Source organism: Marmota marmota, unplaced genomic scaffold (assembly GCF_001458135.2).
Source record: "Marmota marmota marmota unplaced genomic scaffold, marMar, whole genome shotgun sequence".
Lineage (NCBI taxonomy): Eukaryota > Metazoa > Chordata > Mammalia > Rodentia > Sciuridae > Marmota > Marmota marmota.
The window spans coordinates 46,369,863-46,392,448 of NW_026000005.1; the positions used below are offsets into that span (position 1 = coordinate 46,369,863).

The following is a 22,586-nucleotide window of genomic DNA, read 5'->3' on the forward strand; positions in this document are numbered from 1 at the left end:
GGGGAGGGGGAGGAGGCGGGCAGGAGCACCTGCTTCATCCACGTTCCTGGAGACGGTGGAGGTACCACAGGGGTCAGCCCCTAAGGAGCACAGGCTGTAAAAGGTGGCAGGATGAGCCAGAGGCCAGAGGTGGGGTGGGGGCCTGGGTCCCAGCATCTGGCCACCTCCGGGCCAGTGGCTGCAGGCCCCCTACCTGGCCCCTTCCCTGTCTGAGTGACTGAAGGAGAGCTTGTCTGCCAGGTCAGGGGCTCTCTGGCCCTCGGTCCCCTCTTGAAATGGGGAGGAGGTTCAGAGTGAGAGACCTCCAGGCCAGGCCCAGGGCCAGGCAGATCCTCCTGTGAGACTCAGTCAGAGAAAGCAGCGCTCCGGACCTGGGGTCCTTTCTCCTTCCTTCCTCCTTTATGAAGCTCACGCTGGGGGATAACTGTTTCCCTGATGGCAGGCGCCTGAGGGCCCACTTCCTGGAAGCAACCCCTCACGACGCTCAGCAGGGTTCCCGGCTGGCCGGCCAGGCTTCGCTGGGCACAGGTCCCTGGTGGTCAAACCGTCGTGTTCAGTCCTCTGACTCCAGGGGGCTCTGCACGAGGAGGGAGAGGGTGAAAAGGAGAGCGCGTCCCATCCCCTCTCCCCACACTGTCTGGAACACTCTCTGCCTACCCTGACCCCCTCTTGGCCCCCTCAGGTCTCAGCTAGACACCCTTGCTCCTGCGTGATCCCAAGTAGGCTACACCCCAGGCCACAGGCTCCCAGCAGCGCCATCCCCTGCCACGGGCACAGAGCTCACTGCTTTGACACGTTGCCCCCAGCCAGCTCCGCTGTCCTCTAAGACAGTGGTCACACACCGGTTGACTGTGTTCCCACACCCGGCTGTCAGAACACAGGTCAGAGAAAAAGGGAGAAAGACTTGTTCTCCCACTCCCTCTTGTCCCCCCACCACAGCTTGGTGTGGTCCCGAGGGAGCCCTGTGACTCCCAGAGAGCAGCCCCAGCTGGACAGAAGGCATTTGCCACATGACCTGGGGACAGGGGAGGGAGCGGACGCCTCAGACAGAGCTCTCCTCTCCAAGCCCAGGTGGGGATTGAAGCAAACACCGCCAAGGTTCTGTCCTGCCTCAGACAGGACGTGAAAGTTGAAATCCGTAATCAGAAAGTCCAAAATTTGAAAAGCTCCAAAATCTGAAATGTTTTGAGCACTAATGCCAAAAGTGGAAAATTCCACACCAGGAAACTATTTCCTGCACATAAATATCTTTTTAAAACTACATAAAATTGCCTTCAGGCTATGTGTATAAGGTGTATATATAAACATGAATGAAGTCTGTGTTTATACTTAGGTCCTCCCCAAGATACCTCATATACATATGCAAATGTTCCTAAGTCCAAAACTATCTGAAATCCAAACTTTTTTTTTTTTTTTTTTTTGAGGAAGGACTGAGGCTTTTATTAAAAAGAGTAGAGGAAAGGAAAACACAGGTATTGACGGGGTGGGGTGTAGAGTTCAACGTTCTTTGGAGATAAGAAGGTTTACTGCAACAAATTAGGGTGGCTACATCCAAGCCCATTGAAATATCCACACCAGAGAGAGTCTGATTGCTGTGGACTCTCCAAAGGCCCACTAAATATTTTCTGAAGAAATTTTTTTCATTTTTCATTTTTTGATTCAGTCTCCATTTAGCACCTTATTCCTGTCAGCAAATCCGTAAGGCTCTTAAAGTGATTCTTGCTTCCTTTTTGATCATTTGACAACCACTTGAACTTCATCAGTGTCAGTAATGAAGTCCAAAACTTCATTTATTTATTTATTTATTTTTGGTACCAGGGATTGAACTCAGGGTGCATGACCACTGAGCCACTCCCTAGCCCTATTTTTGTATTTATTGAGACAGGGTCCCACTGAGTTGCTTAGGGCCTCTTAAGTTGCTGAGGCTGGTGCCACTGCGCCCGGCTGAAATCCAAAACTTTTAAGGAGAAAGAGCTTTACTTTTGTATATGTTGTTCCCCTCTCCTGTGTCCCCTAAGGAAGTATGGCAGCTTGGGACAGGTAGAGTCCATCCAGCTGGAGAACCACCCTTAGGAAGCAGGCAGCCCGGGCAGGTGGAGGACAGCCCTGTTCCCGCACGCCCTGGGCACGGCTGCTGAGCTTGGGGCCTCTGCCTTCGTCCTGTGTGTTCTCTTCCACTCCTGTTGGCTCCCAGCTCGGCCACACTCTGGCTTTGTTGTAACCGGATGAGGGAGGGCAGGAGCAGAGACCACGTGGGGCCCTGAGTGCCCCAGTCTGTGTGCACCCACAGGTGATGGTGCCCCCACACTCTGCGGGGATGCTCAGTGGCCTGGTGTGACTCAGCAGCATTCCAGACCCCAGCACAGAAGAAGTCTGCTGGCCATTACTGCTCCTCCTGCACAGGTGCCTGTTGACGAGCTGCCCGTGCAGGCGGCCACAGCTCTGACGGCTATCTCCAGGGCACCTTCCGGTTGACACAGAGAGCAAAACTGACTTCTGGCACCGGGTGCTGTGTGTTCCTGCAGCAAACGCCTTCTCTGTCGTAGGTGGTCACCGTCCCGGACTTCCTTTCCAACTACTTTCCCCGCTCTGCCCTGCTGGCCTTCTCTGCCAGGCCAGTGCTATTTCCTGGCTCTGGCTACCTCAGCATGCTGGGGTGGGGACGTGGAGTCCATCCTGCCAACAGTGTCCTTCCCCTCGTCTCTGCAGAGGTCGATGACAGTTGCCCAGCTCCTTGTCAACATGGCCACCTCCTGCAGCAGGAGGGCTATGGCATATGCCACTGGGAGGAGCCAGCCAGAGGGAGTCCCAGTCCGAGGATACTCTCTCCCTGAGCCGGCCAGGGGTTGTGTCCTAGGGCACAGGGCAGTGGAGTGTGGCTGTTGAGGTGTGAACAGTCTGTGCAGAGGAGAGATGAATTTGAAGGAATTGGTTCATGTTACTGAGGGGCTGGGTAAGTCCAAAAATATGACGGGGTAGACCAGCAGGCCAGAGATTAGGAGAAGAGGTGCCATTCAAGCCCAAAGGCCGCCTGCTGGCTGAGTTCCTTCCCACTCTGGGAAGGTACATCTTTTTCTAATCAGCCCTTCAATAGATGAAGCCCAGTCATATTCTGGAGGGTGATCCACTTTATTTGAAGTCTACCACTGAAATGTTAATTTGGGGGCTGGGGTTGTGGCTCAGTGGTAGAACACCTGCCTAGCATGTGTGAGGCTCTGGGTTTGATCCTCAGTACCCCATAAAAATAAATAAAATAAAGGTCCATTGACAACTAAAAAAAAAAAAAAAAAAAGTTAATTTTGCTTTAGTTGTGCGTGTGGTGCTGGGGATTGAACCCAGGGCCTCTCACATCTAGGCAAACACTCTGTCACTGAGCTACATCCCCAGCCCTTGTTAAAAAAATTCATTTTGAGGCAGAGTCTCACTAAGTTGTCCAGACAGGCCTTGAATTTGCAATCCTTCTGCCTAATTCTCCCAAGTAGCTGGGATCACAGGCATTCACCACCGCACACCCAGCTTAAATCTTAATCTTCTCCAAAAACCAATTTCACGGACACATCCAGAATGATGTTTGACCCAATATCTGGCTACTGTGGTCCAGCCAAGTTGAAATGTAAGAGTAGCCAACCCCTCAAGGCTTTCAACACCTTGCTAAGTTGCTCTCCAAAAGGGCAGTGCCCTTTCCTGCTCACTCTGGGGCTGGGGGGTTATAGGTTCTGAGCCCTTTTCTGTCTTGCTTCTCACTGCCTCCCCTCAGCTAACCCCTGACTCCACTGCCTGATGTCACTGCTCATGGGCTTTAAGGTGCCATATGTGAATCCAGTCAGCCCTCCTGGGCCTGAACCCCCAGTGCTGGATGGCTCCCAGGATGGCCGGGGCTGGCCTCCCTATCCCAAGACCACAGCTGGGGACGTGTCCAGGTAACCCAGTGTTCGGCCCCACCCTTACCACTGCCGTGATAGTTGCCACTGTTCTGAAGAGGTCATTTTTTACTTGCGTCTCAGTTGTTCCTGTTTTGTTGGGGGGTTTTGTACTAAATGTTGAACCCAGGGGTGCCCTGCCACTGGGCCACATCTCCAGCCCTTTTCATTTAACTTGAGACAAAGTCTCACTAAGTTGTCTAGACTGGCTTCAAACCCAAAATCCTCCTGCCTCAGCCCCTGACTCGAGCAGCTGGGGTTATGGGTGTGTGCCACTGCACTCGACTTAATTTTGCAATTTTTAAAAAATGCAGTAGAGTTATGTCCTCCACGTCCTCCTGAATCTGGCCTGAAGGCTTCTGGCCTAAAGTAGGGACCATTTTTATGCCAGTCTTTTCCTAATTTGAACTTAGAGACTTTTTAGATATTGTCAGTATTGTTTTTCTACTTATTAAAGTGATATATCCTCAATACAAAGAGAAAAGCATATAGAAATATAGAAATGCCATAGAAATTCCAGTTTTCTCTAAAGAAGCTCCCAGAGGGCTGGGATTGTGGCTCAATGGTAGAGCACTCGCCTAGCATGCTAGAGGCACTGGGTTCGATCCTCAGCACCACATAAATGTAAAATAAAGATATTGTGTCCACCTAAAACTTAGGAATAAATATTAAAAAAAAAAAAAAAGAAGCTGCCAGAACAGTAACCCTTATTTTATGTAGCGCTTGTCTTGGGGACAAGGGTGCATCACTGAATCATCACATAGACATCTTTTTTTTTTTTTTTGAGAGAGAGAGAGAGAGAGAGAGAGAGAGAGAGAGAATGAATGAGAATTTCAATATTTATTTTTCAGTTTTTGGCGGATACAACATCTTTGTATGTGGTGCTGAGGATCGAACCCGGGCAGCACGCATGCCAGACGAGCGCGCTACCGCTTGAGCCACATCCCCAGCCCACATAGACATCTTAAAGGAGAGAAACTGAGGCTGCCCAAGTGTCAGGGAACTTGCTCACATCTAGTCACAGCTGGAGGGAGGAAGGGCCGCCCTGAGGGTCACTGGCCACTCCAGGGAGCTTGGCTCCTGCGCATGCCCACTGGAGTTCTGGGTCTCGCTCTCCCAGCCTGCACTGCACACCTGCCCCTGCCCCCAGGGTGGGAGCCCTGCAACCTGCCAGCACCTCTGTGTCCTGCCTGGAAGGCTCTCCTCAGCAGCTCAGCAGCCCTCTGTGCGTAGACTCGCCCACACGCTGAGGCACCCACATAAGCTCATGGAGTGGTGACCACACCTGAAGGACTTCTGGGGGCTCCAAGTCTTCACAGACATGGTCAGTAAATCAGCACATCAGGTACTCAGAAAGTCAAGGTGAGAGCCCAAGACGGGCCAAGAGACCATACATCCAACCCCTGCTGGGAGACAGCACAAGATCTCACTGCTGGCGGGAGGAGGGAGCCAGTGCCCACACAGGGCCACCATGTCCGGCGAGGCTGCTGCAGCAGGCCAGATCCTGTGGGCACCTGGAAAGTGCTGGCTTCAAGGTCCCCCTGGTCTCAGCTACCTGCTATGGACTCTTTAATTTGTACATCTTATAAATGAAGTGTGATGCCTGCCTCGCAGGACTGAGGGTTCACTGTCATTTGTTTTCAGCAAGACCTTTCCTGGCCACCCCATCTAAAATTAGCTTCCTTCTGCTGCTGAAGCAGATTTCAACACTTAGAAACCTCAACGACACCAGTGTATTAACTTCCAGCTCCGTAGGGCAGAAGTCACTGGGCCAGATTCAAGGGGTGTTAATAGATACATTCCTTTCTGGGGGACAGCCTGTTCATTGCTGTCCCCTGTTTCTAAAGGCCACCTGTACTCCTTGGCCCTCCTTGTGGCCCTTGTTCCGTCCTCAAAGTCAGCAGCTGTGCTAAAGGGCTTCAGCTTGACCTGGAGCCATGTTGGTCAAAACTTGGTCAGAACCGCCGCTGGCCTGCCAGGTGACCCTGACACGCATCCCAAGCCCTCTCTGACAAACAGTCATTAAGATGGTCAGCCAAGCATGTTGTGCAGCCACAGATGCCCGACTGTTTCTGACCTCACACTGGGCATGCTAATAGTTTTACAGGGACATTCCGGTGAGTCAAGGCCCACCTTTGTGTGATTCAGCATACAAATCACTTTCTACTGCCTCGGGATGTGGGATCCTTCTGTCTTGCTGCCCACGGAGACACACTCTGGCCACCGGTCCCAAGCACACTGCATTTGGGGCACTCCTGGATTTCTCTGCCTCTGGTCTCTCAGCTCCCCTTCCACCTTGGGCGGTCAGTTCCTATAGGCCAGGACCAGGTTTTTCTGAAGGCAGTGCATCCCTGGGCCTTTCTTCCACAGCCCATCTCCTTCCCTGATCGTCCGGGGCCGCCTGCCTCTCTCTCCTGGGAGGAGCCTGTGATCACCTGGGCCTGCCTAGATAAGCCGAGACAATCTCCCTCCTGTACACCTGGCTAATTAGCAGCCCCAGCAAGCCTGCAAATTTAGGAGCCCTCTTTGTCATGCAATTGAACATGATTTGGGACCCAGACATCTTTGGGGACCATGTTCTGCTGACATGCCTTCCCACACCATCTCTCGGAGGCTCTGTCCCCTTCCCACCTTCACCCCTTTAGGGTTTGCTTTTCATGATCTCCCTGTCACCTAGACTGTGAGCTCCACAGGGCGGGGATTCTTGCCTGTGGGTGTCCTGTGCCCCCTCCCCACGCCGTGCCTAGGACAGGGCCTTCCTGGCACCTGTTGGGGCTCAGCAGTATAGCTGCCTCCCTCCTCCCCCCTTCCTAACCGCGGTTCAGTAGCGGGGACTCTAACTGCACTTTTTTCCCTAGGGAGTTTGCATCGACTTTCACCTGCAAGCCAAGGACCCCCGACACTCCAGAGACCCTCGAGCTGAACTCGCCCAAGGCAAAGGCATCAGCCCTGACCCCCCAGTTCTCCTCGTGTGGCCCCCAGAAGGCCAGCCGCCCTGGCTCCACGGCTTCCTCCTCCAGGGGCCTGCACAGTAGGTCAGCCTGGGCCCTGGCCAGTAGCTCAGAGTGAGCAACCCCCATGCGGGGTTAACCTGGCCTGTCCTGGCGAAGGAGGCTGGCCCTGGAACGAGGCTTATGTTGTGCTGGGAGACTCCCATGCAGGCCTCAGCCCAACAGCTGTGCCCCAGTGGGGGACACAGTCAAATAGAAGCAGGTGAGGGGCTGAGGTTGTGACTCAGTGGCAGAGCACTTGCCTCTCAGATGTAAGTCACCGGGTTTGATCCTCAGCACCACATAAAGATAAATAAACAAAATAAAGATGTTGTGTCCATGTAGAACTAAAAAAAAATTTTAAAGAGAAGCAGGTGACTCCTCACAAGCCAGGTAGCAGGGCCACCAGGAGGGCCAGTTGTGGGTGGGTCCACAGGTCCCCACTGTGTCCTGGGGCCTACCTTGCTGCTCTTTTGCTCCCTGTCAGGACGACCCTCCCAGCCTCAACCAGTTGACTCCCCACCCTACCACCTCTGCACCCCAACTAAGCTGGACCTTTTCAGAGGAAAATGAAGAACAAAACATAGAAGCCCAAACAGCCTGAAATAAGCCACACTCAGAGACAGGCGCTTCTGTGCCTGCCCCCAGCCCTCCCTGGCCAGACCTGGGCATTGTGGCCACCTGAGGACCTGCAGGCTGCAAGGCCACGGGCCCCTGTTCCTGGGGGAGACTCGGCGAAGCCTCAGTTCAGGCCAGGCTACCTCCCCCCAGCCCCAAGGGCAGCTGCAGGAGACCCAGGGAGAGCTCCGCTAGAGGACAGTGGTCAGGCCTCTGACCCTGCCAGTTTCCAGGCCACACCAGGTCAGAAGAGCGCGGGTGATAACATCACATCAGTAGCACCCCAGCAGCTGATGGCTGCCCTGGCCACACACCCAGATGCCTCTCGCGCAGCCTGAGCCGTGTGCACAGCTCTTGGGAAGTGGACCCAGCAGAGCTCACGGCAGCCCAACCGGGCAGCCCCACCAGGCGGCCTGCTTCCTGTGGCGGGAGGCCGTGGCCAAGCAAGTCGTGCCCTGGCCAGGAGTCGGGACCCGGGAGGGAAAGTTCTCATTCTGTTTGACATGAGCGGGTTGAAAGAGGGATTGTGTGGCACAGAGGGGTTCTGTGCAGGCATCACTTGGCGCTGGCATCTTGCTCTGGCCCTTCTTCCCCAGGCAGCCAGTCCTACAGGAAGTGAGGATGCTTCTCTCCCTGGGTGTCACTGTCCCGTTGCCTGAGGACCAGCCAGCTTCCCGTTCTCTGCCAGCCAGCAGCTGCAGGTGACAGATGTGAAGAGACAGTTGACAACGAGACACTGAACGACTGGGGAGCTGGGGAGGGACCTGCCCGCCAGGCCAGCCAGGAGTCCGGTCGTGACTGCCCACCATCTGGGCCCTTCTCATCTAGGAGAGCCACATGGGGAGGGCTGGGGAGCCTACTACTGCCCTCCCGGCAAGGGGACATTTCCTGGTCACCTTCATACTCACAGGAGGAGAGCCGTGGCCTTTGCCCTCGGGAGACCTTGGGCCCAGGTCCAGCCAGCATCCCCAGCTCCCCAGCACCAGCTGGGCAGAATTCGAGACCAAACCTGGGAGCCCTGCCATCTCCCTGGCTCCCGAGGAGATGCTGAGCCCACGAAAGCTCAGCCAGCCAGAGGGACTCTGCAGACTGCTGACCAGGGCTGCCCTGTGGAAGCCACTGTCCTCACTGGGGCCGGCTGCGGAGGTCCTCATCCTAAGGCACCTCATTCTCAAGCCAGTGTCAGCCCCAGCAGCAGCCTGGGGCTCTGTTTGGGTCTTCAACTGAGATACAGAATGTGGAATGCTCCGGCAGCTTCAGAGCAGCCCTCTGCTCCTACCCGGGTTCTTGGTTTTTTGGTTTTTATTTTATTTTTTGTGGTACTAGGGATTGAACTCAGGGGCGCGCCACCACTGAGCTATATCCCCAGCCCAGCCCTTTTTATCTATTTATTTTCACTTCGTTTCATTTCTTTGAGGAAGGGTCTTGCTAAGTTGCCCGGGCTGGCCTCCGCCTTGCAGTCCGCCTGCCTTCCCCTCCTGAGTCACAGATGACAGGCGTGTGACACTGCACCTGGCTGCACACAGTTTTTAAAAGCTTTAGAAAACCGACCAGTTTAATGCCCCGTGTTTCCCTCCCTGTATTAAGATCATGAATAAGGCCGGGCATGTGGCACACACCTGTAATCCCAGCAGCTTAGGAGGCTGAGGCAGGAGGATCACAACGAGAATAAATAAATGAAAGGACTGGGGACACAGCTCAGTAGTAAAGCACCCCTGAGTTCAATTCCCAGCACACACACACAAAAAAAAGATTTTAAAAAGACCACAACATACCACCTCCACCAGCAAAATGACCAGTGACCACTGTTCTTGTTGAGGGTAAATCAGGCCCAAGTCTTAGGACAGAGGAGGGACATTCACCCTCAGAGCCAGCACAGCACAGTACCCTGGGTGTTACCCACACTGTAAAATCATGAAACTGATCAGGTTTTAGAAGGCAGTGGGGAGGGAAAGCAAGTTAGTGTCCAGGCCATGTCCCAGGTGTCTCCTGCCTTCAGTGGAGACATCTCAGGGGACCCACAGGTTGGAAATAAAGGACAATCCCTGTGTTTTTCAGTGGCCTGTGACTGCTTAGGAGCAGGCAGAAGCCAGCAGAAGTCCCTTGAGCAAGAAAGAACCAGGTTCCCCCTGACAGTCCCGTAAGCCCATCTGGGGCCGGGACCCTGGAACTCTCGGGCATTCTTGGCTGCGGCTCGGGCAGGCACCTTAGAACTCTGGTGCGCACCGCCCAGCACCGCATCTCAGCTCTCTGGAAGTGCGTGCGTCCTCCTGCACTCTGGAGCCCGGGGCCTCGGGTGCCCTCTGAACCCCTGGCTCGGCCTGCAGATGCCTGGACTACAATCAGGTGCTGGTCTCCAGGGTTGAGAAGCGGGCGGGGGGAGCAGAGGCCCGGAAGGGAATCACCCCGTGGTCACAGATAAACAGCAGCCAGGGTGCTCCCCGTGCCCACCAGTCCACTCCCCTGGGATTCCTCAGGCGCCGCCTGGCACGGCCTTTCCCCGCCTGGTGTGGGAGCCGCAGACACCCAGGGGCGTGTCTTTCAGCCGTGTCTCCCCGGGCTGAGCCAGCTGTCTCTCCCTCGCCTACAGATGAGCGGAAATCTCACTGGCAAATGTCTGCTCATTGGGGAAGAAGAAAAGCTAGTCTTTTAAAGAGAAAGGAGTAGAGCCACTGGGCCTCTCACCGCGGCCTGGGGGCCACGCCCGGGCACACTCTGCCTTCCAAGGCTGCGGGCTGGAAATGTGCTTTTTAAAATACCGAGGACCTGTTCATAAATAGTTCAGCTATCTGCTGGCTCCACAGAGTTAGCTGAGCTTGGACATGAACCCAATCTACAGGGGAAAATACCAAATACACAAATAAGCCGAGAGTTCTTTAAAGATCACCTCGAGAGCAATCACATGACTCCTGAGATTTGCCCATGAGACCTACCGAGGGAAGCCATGGGAAGAATCTTAGAACCTCTAATAACTGTGGGCCCCTCTGGCCCTGGAAGCTAAGCCCAGCTCTCTGGTTACCCCGTACTCCTCCCCTTCCTCCCCTTCCTCCCCTTCCTCCTCTATTCTTGCTTCTCCTCTTCCTCCTCCCTCCTTTTTGCAGCACTGGGGATTGAACCCAGGTCCTGCCTGGCATGTGCTAGGCAAGCGTTCTACCATCTCGTTTCCTCTCCAACCCTTTTTGATTTTATTTTAAAGGTCTTGCTGAGCTGCCCAGGCTGGCCTCGAGCTTGTGATCCTCCTGCATCAACCTCCTGAGTCGCTGGGATCATGGGCATGTGCCACTGTACCCAGCCCAATTTTTTCTTTCTTTTTTTCCCCCAATTTTTTCCTGAGAAGCACTTGATCTCATTTGCTTCATTCAGAGTGTGGTATAACTGCCTGACAAGTGCTCAAATCAGGATAGGGTAGAAAATAGTAGGAAGAGTTTCCGCAAGCCAGTCAGGTACCTGGGGTCTGACAGCAGGTAGGGAAGGACCCAGCCCAGATCGGAGGAGCTAAATCCAGGCATGGTGGTGCGCACCTGCAACCCCAGCTACCAGGAAGGCAGGGGTAGAATTGCAAGTTCCAGGTCATCGTGGGAAACTTAGCAAGGTGCTGTCTCCAAAAAATTTTAGAAAAGGGCTGGAAGTGTAACTCAGTAGTCGTGCACTTGCCTGACCTACATAGGCCCTCCCCTGGGTTCAAATTTTTAAAAATCAAAACCAAATGCAAAAAATGATAAAATATCAAAGTTTTTTTTAATAAAAAACAAGGCTCACCCTGTACTTGTATAACCCTATTTGGCTTACCTAACCCTAATCCTGGACCTCAAACCAATAATTTCTTACAAAAACCAATATTTTTTACAAAAATATGCAGCTGTACATGGACCATTATGTTGATTTGATTTTTAAAATATTGTATTAAAGTATTATTTACTTTGATTAATGAGTTTGGTCTGCTCCCCTTAAATCAGGCTCAGAGAATGCCTCGCCCCTCACCCTCACCCTAGTGCAGGATCGGGGATCCTCCTGGACCCTCCCAGTCCCCGGAAGCGCAGCCTGAGGCTGGGGGCTGGGCCTGTTTGCCTGACTGTCCTCCTTTCCCCTTGAGGGGCTCAGGGGCTCGTAGTGAGATGTGGTTGGAGCGATGCTGTGGGTCTTTGCACCTAACAAACCACCTCTGAAACTTAGTGGCTCAAAACAGTTTTATTTAGTTTTCATTAGTTTTATGAGTATGCGGTGAGCCATGGTTGGGCTCGTTTCTTCTGCTGGATCTGCCTGGACTCAGTTGTGCCTCTGTGGTCGGAGGACAGTCAGGGTCGTACCCGTGTCTGGTAGTGGCCATTGATTCGGGTCTCCTCCCGTGGGGCTTCACCCACTACATGGTAGTTCTTCTCAAGTCTCACTGACATCACGCATGCTGTCTTCCCGGGGGCCCTCTCATCACACAGCCAGGGCCTGTGTGGAAAGACATGGACATGGGACAGCTGGAGAGACCAAGGGCTCACTGGGACACCTGCGGCACAGAGGGGTCCAGAACTCACCTCACTCGCTGCCGCGGCCTCCCCATACTAAGTCAGCTGAGCAGCTCCGTCCTCTGGGGCACTCTGTGTTCCGAGGTGGAGACACAGTCGCACTGTCCCGAGCACAAACCCTGCTGGAAGCGACGGGTGGACTTCCAGGAGGAAGCAGCACCACTGGGAAAAGTCAGGCAGAGAGACCAACAGATCCAGAGCCACCTCCACGGGTGTCGGGAGAGACTGGGACAGAACCGGGGGCGAGGAAGAGGGGCAGGTGCGGGGAAAGGAGCGCATGGAGGGCTGTCCCGGGCTCACGCTGTGGAGGAGGGGGCTGCCCGAGGCCACTTTTCCTTAGAGCCTGGCCACAGGTCAGCCTGGCACGGAGCAGGCCAAGGACGTGAGCTGGAGGCCCAGGCTCTGAGACAGTGGTCCTAGGGAAGGGAGCGGAGGCGGCCTGACCGCATGAGCTCTGGCAGGGGGCGGCAGCAAAGGCCGCAGCCCACCAGGCCTCCGCCGGCTCCCGGGTGGGAGCAGTGGTGTCTGGGGCCAGCGCGAGAACTGCTGTCAGGCCACTTCTCAGAGGAGCCCTGTGAGCTGGTTGTAAATACAGCCATGACCAGAAGCTAAATTGTGAGGCCTATGATTCAGTGAGTTCTGTTAAAAACAAAGAATGAATATCCCAGGCCTGTCCCTTTACACTTACTTGGCGACATTCACTACTGCCTGTCCTGGAGGTGGCTGCACGTATTGCGTCATTATGGTGGAAATACTCCGTGTTCAGTGACATCATCCTGGTCACTTGAAACTGGCCATGGTGGGCACATTTACACCATAGGAATGGGCAGGCATCACAGAGCAGAGCCTTCCCCCCCCCAGAGACCACACCCAGGCGGAACTGGTACAAGATGGTGCGGCCCGAGGCATAGTGTGGGTGGACCAGGGGTCCTGTCGGGGGAGATTGGAAGAGCAGGGCAACGTGTGACCCTTAGGATGGCAAAACCAAGGGTGTGTGTGCAGTGGCCTGGTGGCGGCTGCTCCAGGGGGCTCCACCCACATCTCTCACCTGTCCACAAGTGGCCCAGGCTCCCACGCCAGCTCACTCAGGCCTCACCTTCAGGAGCCAGCCTGCAACCGTTCTCCCAGCTGTGCGATAGCTGAGGGTTTCCTCCCGGTGACTTAGGTGTTCCTTGGACCCCGTCCTGCTGGCACGCTGCCACGCTCAGGCCTCCACTGTCCCTGAGTGCCTCACAGAAGCACACCCACTTGAGGCCCCAGGGAGTGGAGCCGCTCCGGCTGCCGGGCTCAGTGATGAGTCACCACTTCCTGCAAGTGAGGAGGCTTCACTGGGTATCGGAGTGGACCCCTGGAACTTGACTCTGGTCCCCAACCGGGGGCAAGGGGCACTGACCAGGGCTGAAAAGGGAGATAAGTGGGGGTGCACATTCAGACTAGCAGGTCTCTGAGCAGCACCCAGGCCGGGCCTGAACTCAGACAGTGGCATCTTCATGGGAGAGGCAGAGGCAGAGGGGCCCAGAGGAGCAGGGCTGGGCCCCGGGGCTTACAGTGAAAAGAGAGATGCTGGGAAAAAGTGCTGGATCCAAAGGCAAGAGGAGAGGAGGCCAAGCCACCAGAGTGTGAGGTCAGGAAACGCCAGCACCATTCCCTGGCTAAACAGGAGCAGCATGGTCCCAGGGCCCATTGGGAGGCCCGTTGACCGTGGGGCATGAGGCTAGACTCAAGGTCTGGCATTGGACACCCTCTGGAACCTACGCTGGGATCCCTGCCAATCTGGGGCTGGTTAGCCAACAGCATGCACACCCAGGGAGCCAGCTGCAGGCCTGAGCACCGTGGGCCAGGCACGTATTGGCCCTGGGCAGAGCCGGCCAAGGCCAAGGAGCATCGCTCGTGGGCTCTGTGATCTGCCTGCTGCCAGAGCTCAGGCTGATGTGGGACAGGCCACTGGGAAGCCCTAGCAGCAAGCAGCAGGAGCTTCTGTGGGACCCCAGGAGAGCCCTGGAGTAGGGGATTAGAGCACATTAGCTCTCCCGGGCAGGGAGGCGGGGCAGGCCGGGGACTGACTGGCAGGCAGTCCCGTGGCAGGGAAGGAGGCGCAGCTGGGCAGGGCAGACCTTTGAGCAGCCAGGCCAGACTGGAGCTCAGGCGAGGGGTGTTCAGGGTGGCCTGAAGAGCAGGAAGAGGGAGTGACCTTCCACACAGGGCTTCAAGGGGAAGCGAATTCTAAGTAAGACCTGGAACTATAACCAGAAAGGGTGGGGCAGGCCTGACCAGGCAGGGCAGGGAGCCAGGTGGACACAAGGACGGAGCAGGTAGAACACAAGGCCTCGTGGTGGCCTGCTGACCCAACGGTGGGGTGGCCTGATGTATCTCTGGGCTCCATTCAGAAGTTGGGGTGCTGCTGGGTCTGTGTTCACCTCTTCCAAGTTGTGGGGCTGCTCCTTCCTTCCCCTCCCCCCCACCTTGGGACTCCAGCGCAAGGCCCTTCCTCCCTGCACCCTGCTTCAGAGCCTGCCCTGGGGAGTTGCCCCGGGCTGAGGGCTTGATGGGAAGCTGCGATGTCAGCTGGTGATGGCCCTGAGAAGCCACCATGAGCCGCTACTGAAGAAGAGGCAGAACCAGGTGGTGTCCAGTGGAGTCTCTGGTGGCCAGTTTCCAGAACCGCCTGACCTGTCCCGTTCTGCTCCTCTGAGCCAACAGAATTTCTGCCTTTTTGTTTTTTAACCGATTCTTCAGATGGGGTGTAACTAGTCAGCACACAAGGTTTGTCAGGCAATCAGCTGGTCTCTTAGACGTGGCAGGCCACACTGTTCCCCGTCTGTGGTCACAGTCCACTCTCAGTCACAGTGTCTGGGGAGTTCCAGGCTGGTCCTGACCCTGTCCATTGTGCAGCCGCCCCTCCCACTGCCGGGAAGAGGGACCAGGAGGCAGGCCATTGTCTCAGGTCCTCGCTGGGAAACCCGCATCTAGGGGTGACTCTTCAGCAGCAAGAATCACCCCACTAGGTTTTCCCGTCCCCCCTCGGAGAGAGGCCTCTGCCTTCATTTCTGTTGAAGACATGGTGAGGGTCCCTCTGCAAGACTGAAGGGCCCAGAGAGGTGCCGACGGGCTGGGTGCTTGGAGAGTCCGGCTGTGGTGGCACTGGGCTCCGGGGCCAGCTGACGCTCCTTGCTCTGCTGGTGGGTGACACCTTCCCGTGAGGCTCCAGGTTCTGCCACAGATTTTTTTACATTTTTTGATTGATGTCTAACAGTTGTGCACATTGATGGGGGTTGTTGTTACACACTCGCACACCCACAAAGCATGATGACAGCATTTGGCCAGTATCACCCCCCTGCACTTCCGCGCCCTCCCGGCCTCCCACCCCTCGGTCCCTTCCCTCTGCTGATCTCCCTTTGATTTTTAGGAGATCCACCGGCACCTCTCTTTCCCCCTTTCCTCTAGCTTCCTCATAGGAGAGAACACACACCACCCTTGACCTTCTAAGTCTGACTTATTTTCTTAATGTGATGGTCTCTGGTCCATTCATTTTCCTGAACACGGCATCATTTCTTTTTTCTTTATGCTGCCGCAGATTTTAAGGTTACCAGGAGACACCAGAGCAGCAGGCCAAACAAACTGGACCAAGAAGTTCAAGGTTGCAGTTGGAGTCAGACAGAACTTCTCAGTAACTCAATCTGCCCCAAGATGAAACACAAAACTGGTTTTCTCCGGTACGGCGGTTTGGCTGAAGAAGACGTTTACTGCCAGAGTGAGGACTCCATGACCACGGGCCCAGGGTGGGGTCAGGCCGGCAGTGAAGGGCCTCTGCCCCCTGGCATGGCCAGGACCCTGCAGCTGGCCACGCCCCGGCACACCATCTGAGGCTCAGGCGCTGAAGCAGGTCCAGGCCAGGTGGACTCAGCGTCACAGCTTGCCACCTTGTAGAGCAGTGGACACAGTAGTACCTGGGGCTCTGACCCTGACACAGCTCCAGTGCCCACCGAGGCCTGTCCCCCGAAGGCACTCGTGGCAGCAAACCCAGCGCTGGCTTTCTTTCCTCTGACACCTGTAATGTCAGGACAGATCCTGGGTCCCCTCTACAGAATCTTAAAGTCTGCTGCCTCTAGAAATGCCCATTGGCCACTCCTGCCCCTCATCTCGACCCCGTGGTGGCCCTCTTCCGAGCAGTCCTCTTGCCCTGTTCCTCGGGCTCCTGTCACCCTTTCAGTCTCTGCTTACGGGATGGAGGATGAGAAGAGGCCCCAGGGACTCCGTCCAGTCACGAGGAGTCTAAGCAGCGAGGACTCTGCCCTCTGTCCCAGGACCTCTGAATCCATAAATTCTTGGAGGCCAGGTGGCATCATGAAATGCAGCCCAAACACTCAGATCAGAGCAAGACCAAATGCAATTCAGGTTCTTGGTCCATGATGGGACCCAAGTGGCTAGGGACACAAATCAGAGAGTCTTTCCTGCCCCCTCCCTGCCTCCAGCTCTCCCCGACTGACCATGTCCCCAGTCACTCTACAGACACACTAGGGAGTCCTTGCCATAGTCTCTGAGAGGGTTGGAGGGCCTGGGTCCAGGTGTCCTGGTCGGGCCTGGCCCAAGCTGCAGTTTGAATGTGCACAGTCTCCCGGGAGAGCTCACCTGGCATCTGCTTTTCCAAGGGGCCCAGGTGGGGCTGATATGCCCACCCACACTCTGGGGTCACTACTGGCCACCACTGGGCCTCCATTCTGCCCTCTCAGAAAACCACGAACCTCCTCTGCGCAACACCTGTGCCATAGTCCTCCTATTATTATTATTAATGTATTTTAATTGACCCATAGAAATCGCACCTATTTATGGGGTACTGTGTATACCATATATAAGGATCAGATCAGGGTGACTGGCCTGTCACCTCAGACACATCATTTCTGTGTGTTGGGAACATTCGAGATCCTCTCTATTAGCTGTTTTGAATTTCAGTTAATAGTCGTCAACTGGAGTGACCGGGCCAGCTGTACAATGTGGGCTGTGTTCCTCCTGTCGGCCGTCCCCGCCACGTGAATGTCCCTCTCCCCATCCCTCCTGTTCCACGTTGTTCTTCTTAACAGCTTTATTGAGGTATGATTGACAACAGTCAGCTGTGTGTTTAAAGTATACAGTGTAATAAATTTTAATATATGTCAACACTCGTGAAACAATAAATGTGGGGAACCCAAACGTCACCCCCACAGTTTCCTCAATCCCTTTTGTAGCCTCTTCTTTCCGCCTCAGCCCATCTACAGGCAAGCCGTCCTTCTGTTATTACGATTTTTTTTTGCGTTTTCTAGAATTTTGTACATATAATCACATAGTACGTACTTTGTTTCGTCTGGCTTTCATCCAGGGCAATGATTTGAGGTCCGTCCCTGCTGCAGCGTGTATCCATAGTTGATTCCTCTGTGTGGTCAGTATTCTGCGGTGCAGACAGTCGTGGATGGTCGTGTGTTGCTCCCGGACAGGAACGTGTTCTGAGAAATATGTCGTCGGCAACTAGGTCAGTGTGCAAACAGCACAGAATGTGCTTCCACAAAGGAAAAGGCTAGAATATCACGAGGCCATACACATCTTACAGGACCAGTGTCCTAAATATCGTCCCTTGTTGACTGAACGTCATGAGTACCCGAAAGATTTTGTCTACTACAAATAAAGCTACTGTGGACTCTGACGTACAAGTCTTTATAGGGACGCACTCTGTTTGTCTTGATAAATACTCGGGAGTGGAACAGCTGGTTCATGAGGTGAGTACATGTTTAACTTATTAAGAAGATGTGTCACTGTTTTCCAAAACTCTCGAGCCAATTTACGTTCTCATCAGCAGAACATGGGAATGCAGTGTTTCCTCATCCTCACCAACGTGCGATATGGCCCAGGGTTGGGTTCCCATGATTTAAAAGGTGTGCAGTTGTTTCTCGGGGTTTTAATGGTCATGGCTGTTGACGTCTTCTCACGGGGTTATTTGACACGTCTCTACCTAGCGCCACCTCTCGGTATCCACCCATATCTGTCCTCTTTGGTGAGGTGTCCCTTCCAGATCTTTTGCCCATGTTCTCTTAGCCAGGTTGCTCTCTGACCACGCAGGAGAGTTCTGTGGTCTCAATGCTCTTCCGGGCGCTCACTCAGGCGCTTTATGAGTAGTTTTTCCCAGATTGCGGCTTTTTTCAGTCTTTCTCAAATGTTCTTCAAAGACCAGAAGATCTTGGTTTTGAAGAAGTCCAGATTATCCGTCTTAACACTTCTACGCGGCTGGCTTCAGGCGATGTTATCTCAGTGACGTTCCTCTGCTCCAGCGCCTGGCGCCAGGCCCTTCTGCTCTCCTTACTCCAGGGGCAAAGCGAAGGAGCAGGAAGAGGGTGGCCAGCAGGCTGAGGGACACTGCGCAGGCTGAAGGCCATCCTCTCCCCGGCCCCAGTCTTGCTACAGGCAGGAGGCACCTCACCCTGCCAGCCTCTACCAGCCCTGGCCAGCCACCAGGAACGCTCACAGGCCAGTGCCTCTCCCTGCTCCCCACCGGCTCCTCCCCAGTGACATTAGGTCTTCTGGGGAGGATGGGATCTACCCGTGGTCTTGGTGAAGGAGACAGGTCTGGGCCTCCGGAGGAGCAGCCTCAAACTTTCACAGGCTCCAAGGCCCGAGGGTGACTGGGAGGGAGCTCTGGGTGCCCTGTGCCCTCCATGGTGAGGCGGGCAACCTGTGGGGAGAGAGAGGAGACAGAAAACAATCACGCCATCAGCCAGGAATCTTACTCTCGGGTGACAAAAACCACAAATGAGAAGCTCTTGGCTCACCCGTGCTCACGGTTAATATCAATTTCTTAGAGTTGCCGTGACTAATTGCCACCAACTTAGGGGCTTAAAGCCACACAGATGTATCAGCTCAAACTGGTCAGAAGTCCAGGCTGCTCAGGGTTTTACAGGGTTGAAACTGAGGTGTGGGCCAGTGGGGCTCTTACTGGACTTGGGACAACCTACCTCACACCCCTCAGGGTGTGGGCAAAACCCAGTTCCTTGAGGCTGTAGGACTGAGGTTCCTATGCCCTTGGAGCTGGCTCCTGGAGACCCCTCTGGCCTCTGCGGCAGCACCTGGACCCCTACATTTCAGCACCTGGAGAGGGAGGGAAGCCGTCTGCCACCAAGTCCCCTGACCTTGCTTCTCCTGAAGCTCTTCTGCTGCCAGTTAGAGGACGTATGGTTACATGCCCACTGGTTAGACGGGCCATTACAGCTCGGAACTGGAATGTCCCTCACAGGCCCACGTGAAGGCTTCGTCCCCAAGGTAGCGTGCTCAGAGGTGGGGCTTTGGGGAAGTGACTGGATCATGAGGGCTCTGCCCTCATCAGTGGGTTAATCCAGTGACAGATTCACAGCTGAATGGACCATTGGGAGGTGGGGCCCAGCTGGAAGGAGTGGGTCCTTGGTGACGTGCCCTGGGGAACTGCATCTTGTCCCTGCTCTCCCCTCCCCCCTCTGTGTCTCTCCCCCTCCCTCCTGGTCGGCTCTGCACGGTCTTCCACCATGATGCTCTGCCTCACCTCAGGCCCCAAGCAACAGTCAGCCGTGTATGAACTGAAACCTCTGAAACTGGGAGCCAAAATAATTTTTCCTCCTTCAAGTTGTTTTTCTCAAGCCAGGTACAGTGGCACACATCTGTAATCCCAGCTCCTCAGGAAGCTGAGGCAGGAGGATCACAAGTTTGAGGCCAACCTGAGTAATTTAGCAAGAACCTGTTTTTTAAAATTAAAAAATTTAAGAGGGCTAGGAATGTGCTGTACAGCACCTCGGGGTTCAATCCCCAGTGCCATCAAAAAAATGTGGTTTTCCTCAGGCATTTTGTCATAGTGTAGAAAAGTTGACTAACACAGGCCCCCAAATAATCCGCTTCAAGGTCTATGACCTTCATTTCATCCGCAAAGGCCCTTTCACTCTGCTACCTAACGCATTTACCAGACCCAAGGATTGCGTGGACATCTTTGAGGAAGGGGCATTAGTTGGCCACAGCAGAGCCTGTCACGGGATCCCAGCCAGCGCTGTGCCCACCCCTGTCCTCTGATGGGCTCTTCAGAACCCGCACACACAGTAGGAGTGGAGTACTTGTGGCCTAGTCCCCAGAAGTGCTATGGCCAGAGACCAAATCCACTTCAAAATCCCCAGGGAAGAGCCCCAGCTGGCCTGTACTGTGGACCAAGCACCACGGGGGCGGGGGGTGGAGACACTAAGACTGGCCAGCCTGGCGAGGAGCCACCCTGAGACCCGCGGGCAGATTGGTTATGCAAGAAGGAGGAGGTCCGGGGTCAGGGTTCCCGTCGCAAGGTGCCCGTGGTGGCCCCTTCTCGGTGGCCTGGGTGCTGTCTCAGTCACCCCCTGTGATGGTGCAGGGTGGGGTCATCGACCAGCTCGACCAGGAACAGGTCCAGGCTCCCCCACTCACCAGCTGGCCACCTCCCCTGGCCTCAGTGTTCTCCTCTCTACGGTGGGAACAATCCTTGAGGCTGGGGAAGCAGATGGAGCGTGTGTGTGGAGGGCGGCTCAGCATGCCGAGCCTTCGGAGGCTGGGAAGGACTTCTGGGCACCTCTGAGTCCCTCCATGTCTCCACCCAGCCCTCAGTGGACTCCCGCTCTGGGCAGCCGGGGCCGAAGATGTCCATCTGGGAGCAGTGGGAACGGGGCTGCCCAGAATGCACCTGGCCAGCTCTGGTCGTGAAAAGACAGCCATTCAGGGCTGGCTTGGACCGGAGCCGGGTGACGAGAGACAGGGAGGCCTGTGCTCCAGGAGGAAGGGGCCTGGCGTGGCCTCAGTGTGGGCCGAGCACAGCCCGGGAGGGGGCAGCTTGCTGGGAGAGGAGGCGCCCCAGAGGGAAGACTGCACTAGTGTTTGAGGCCGAGGGGCTGAAAGGCGGCTGTGTGTCCACGCTGGCTGCCTGGCGGGTGGAGATGTGAGTCACTGGTGTCCGGGAGGGGAGGGTGCAGCCTGGGCGCAGCTGCCCGGGACGAGGGGCCCACTGCCCCCTCAAGTGAATATGTGTCAGTGTGAGCCTGGACGGGTGGGGCAGGCCCTGCAGAGCTGTCTGGGCCGCCCAGGGCTCCCTGGGCTGGGCACACCCCGTCGTCGTCTGCTGACTGTGGCCACGGGGACTGCAGGAGACCCCGCAGGCAGGGCAGCTGGCTCTTCACCCACCCACCCCCTGGTGGTGCGGTCCGCAGGGAAAACAGGAGCCTGATCTCGTGTCCCACTGTGGACCGCCAGGTGGAGGAGGGGTGCAGGGGGATACGGGCCAGGCAGGGGGCACCCAGCCCAAGGGAGGGGACATTGGAGGTAGGGCTTGAAAGGAGAGCATCTGGGCAGCGGGAAGCCAGGTCCTGGTGAAGGGGAGAAGACCAGGTGCTGGAGCCGTGGCGGGCAGACGCAGGCCGCGAAGGCTGTGGGCAAGGCCCAGAGTCCTGAAGACCCGGGGACCTGGGGGTCAAAAGAGGCTGCTCAGGGGTCAGCGGGGGCTGGCCAGGCAGGGTTTCAGTGTCAGCAGATGAGGTGGTGAGGAGGGTCCTCCTGCCTGGGAGAGGCGTGTGTGTGTGTGTCTTACTGGGTGAGTGTGCATCTCAGGGGTGTATGTGTGCATGCTCGTGAGTGCTGTGTGTCTCTCTGCATGTGCAGACTCCGTGTGGGTGTCTGGACCTGTGTGTATAGGAGTAGTCGTGTCTCTGCAAGTGCCGATGCCTGTGTGTGCGTGTCCCTGAGTGTGTGTAGATGTGTTCCCACTAACACCCCTCCCAACAGGAGCCTGGGGTGCACCCAGACATGGGGGCCAGTGCCGATCCTCCCCGTGTGCTCCTTGGCCCTCCTGCCCCAGAGGCCTCCCGCCCAGGTCCTGGGCCTCCCTGAACTCTGGCCTCTGTGCCCAGCTTCCCCCTGACTTGATGACCCCCACACCCACAAAGCCACAGGTGAACTCGGCCATCCCCAGGCTAGTGGTGAGTGCCTGGGCTCAGGAAAGGGACCAGAGAGTTGAGTCCACCTCTCTTTGACCAGCCTGGGGCTATTCCACACTCCAGAAAGAAGCCTCAGGACAGCATTTCCCACAGGGCACCGCCCCTTGCTTCACCCTCCAGGGTCTCCACCTTTGGGGTTGGTGAGTGTGATGTGTGTGTGCGGGTCTGAGAGTGCGTGGATGTGTACACCCCTACCAACGGCAGGCACAGCAGGACAAGTGGAGGGTCCAGGGCTTGGCCTGAGTGGAGGCGAGGCCTGGCCCTGGCGTCTGTACTGCCCAGGACCCTCTGCGATGCAGGTTCTTGAAGATGCCACACTGCGCCAGCCCTGCTGCTCCTGCTGGCTGCTCCATCTGCAGAAAGGACCCACGACCCAGGCCTGGTCACTCGTGGAACTTCAGCCCTGGGACATGCTCCTTGGCCTAGGAAGGGGCACATGGCAGAAGGGAGACATGGAGAGTCCTTCCCTAAGATCTTGCATATGGAGGGGGGAAGAGCAAAAACCTCTTTCCCTGGGGCCCCCAAGTTGGAGGCACCTCAAAACCTGCCTTG

The 22,586-nt window shown here is 55.7% G+C and overlaps 1 protein-coding gene and 1 long non-coding RNA gene across 7 annotated transcripts in view; one reads left to right on the top strand and one right to left on the bottom strand.

The window, feature by feature from the left end:
• Positions 1-9,578, top strand: part of Armc9 (armadillo repeat containing 9) — a 130,316-nt gene extending 120,738 nt beyond the window's left edge. The window contains exons 24-25 of the mRNA XM_015481536.2: positions 6,779-6,951; positions 8,125-9,578. Of these exons, the coding sequence (XP_015337022.2) occupies positions 6,779-6,951; positions 8,125-8,147 (196 nt within the window). The 3' untranslated portion in view covers positions 8,148-9,578. The remainder of the gene's footprint in view (positions 1-6,778; positions 6,952-8,124) is intronic.
• A 2,127-nt stretch (positions 9,579-11,705) lies between these two features.
• On the bottom strand, positions 11,706-20,975 carry LOC125618291. Of its 6 annotated transcripts, none has more exons than XR_007349538.1 (4): positions 20,479-20,973; positions 13,142-13,353; positions 12,055-12,975; positions 11,706-11,968 (listed from the first exon to the last, which is right to left on the bottom strand). It is a non-coding gene; the product is annotated as an uncharacterized LOC125618291 (long non-coding RNA). The 6 variants fall into 6 exon arrangements; XR_007349534.1 differs by having other exon boundaries at positions 13,094-13,353; positions 20,479-20,972; XR_007349536.1 differs by having other exon boundaries at positions 12,055-12,207; positions 12,734-13,353; positions 20,479-20,967.
• Between the last annotated feature and the right edge of the window lie 1,611 nt (positions 20,976-22,586).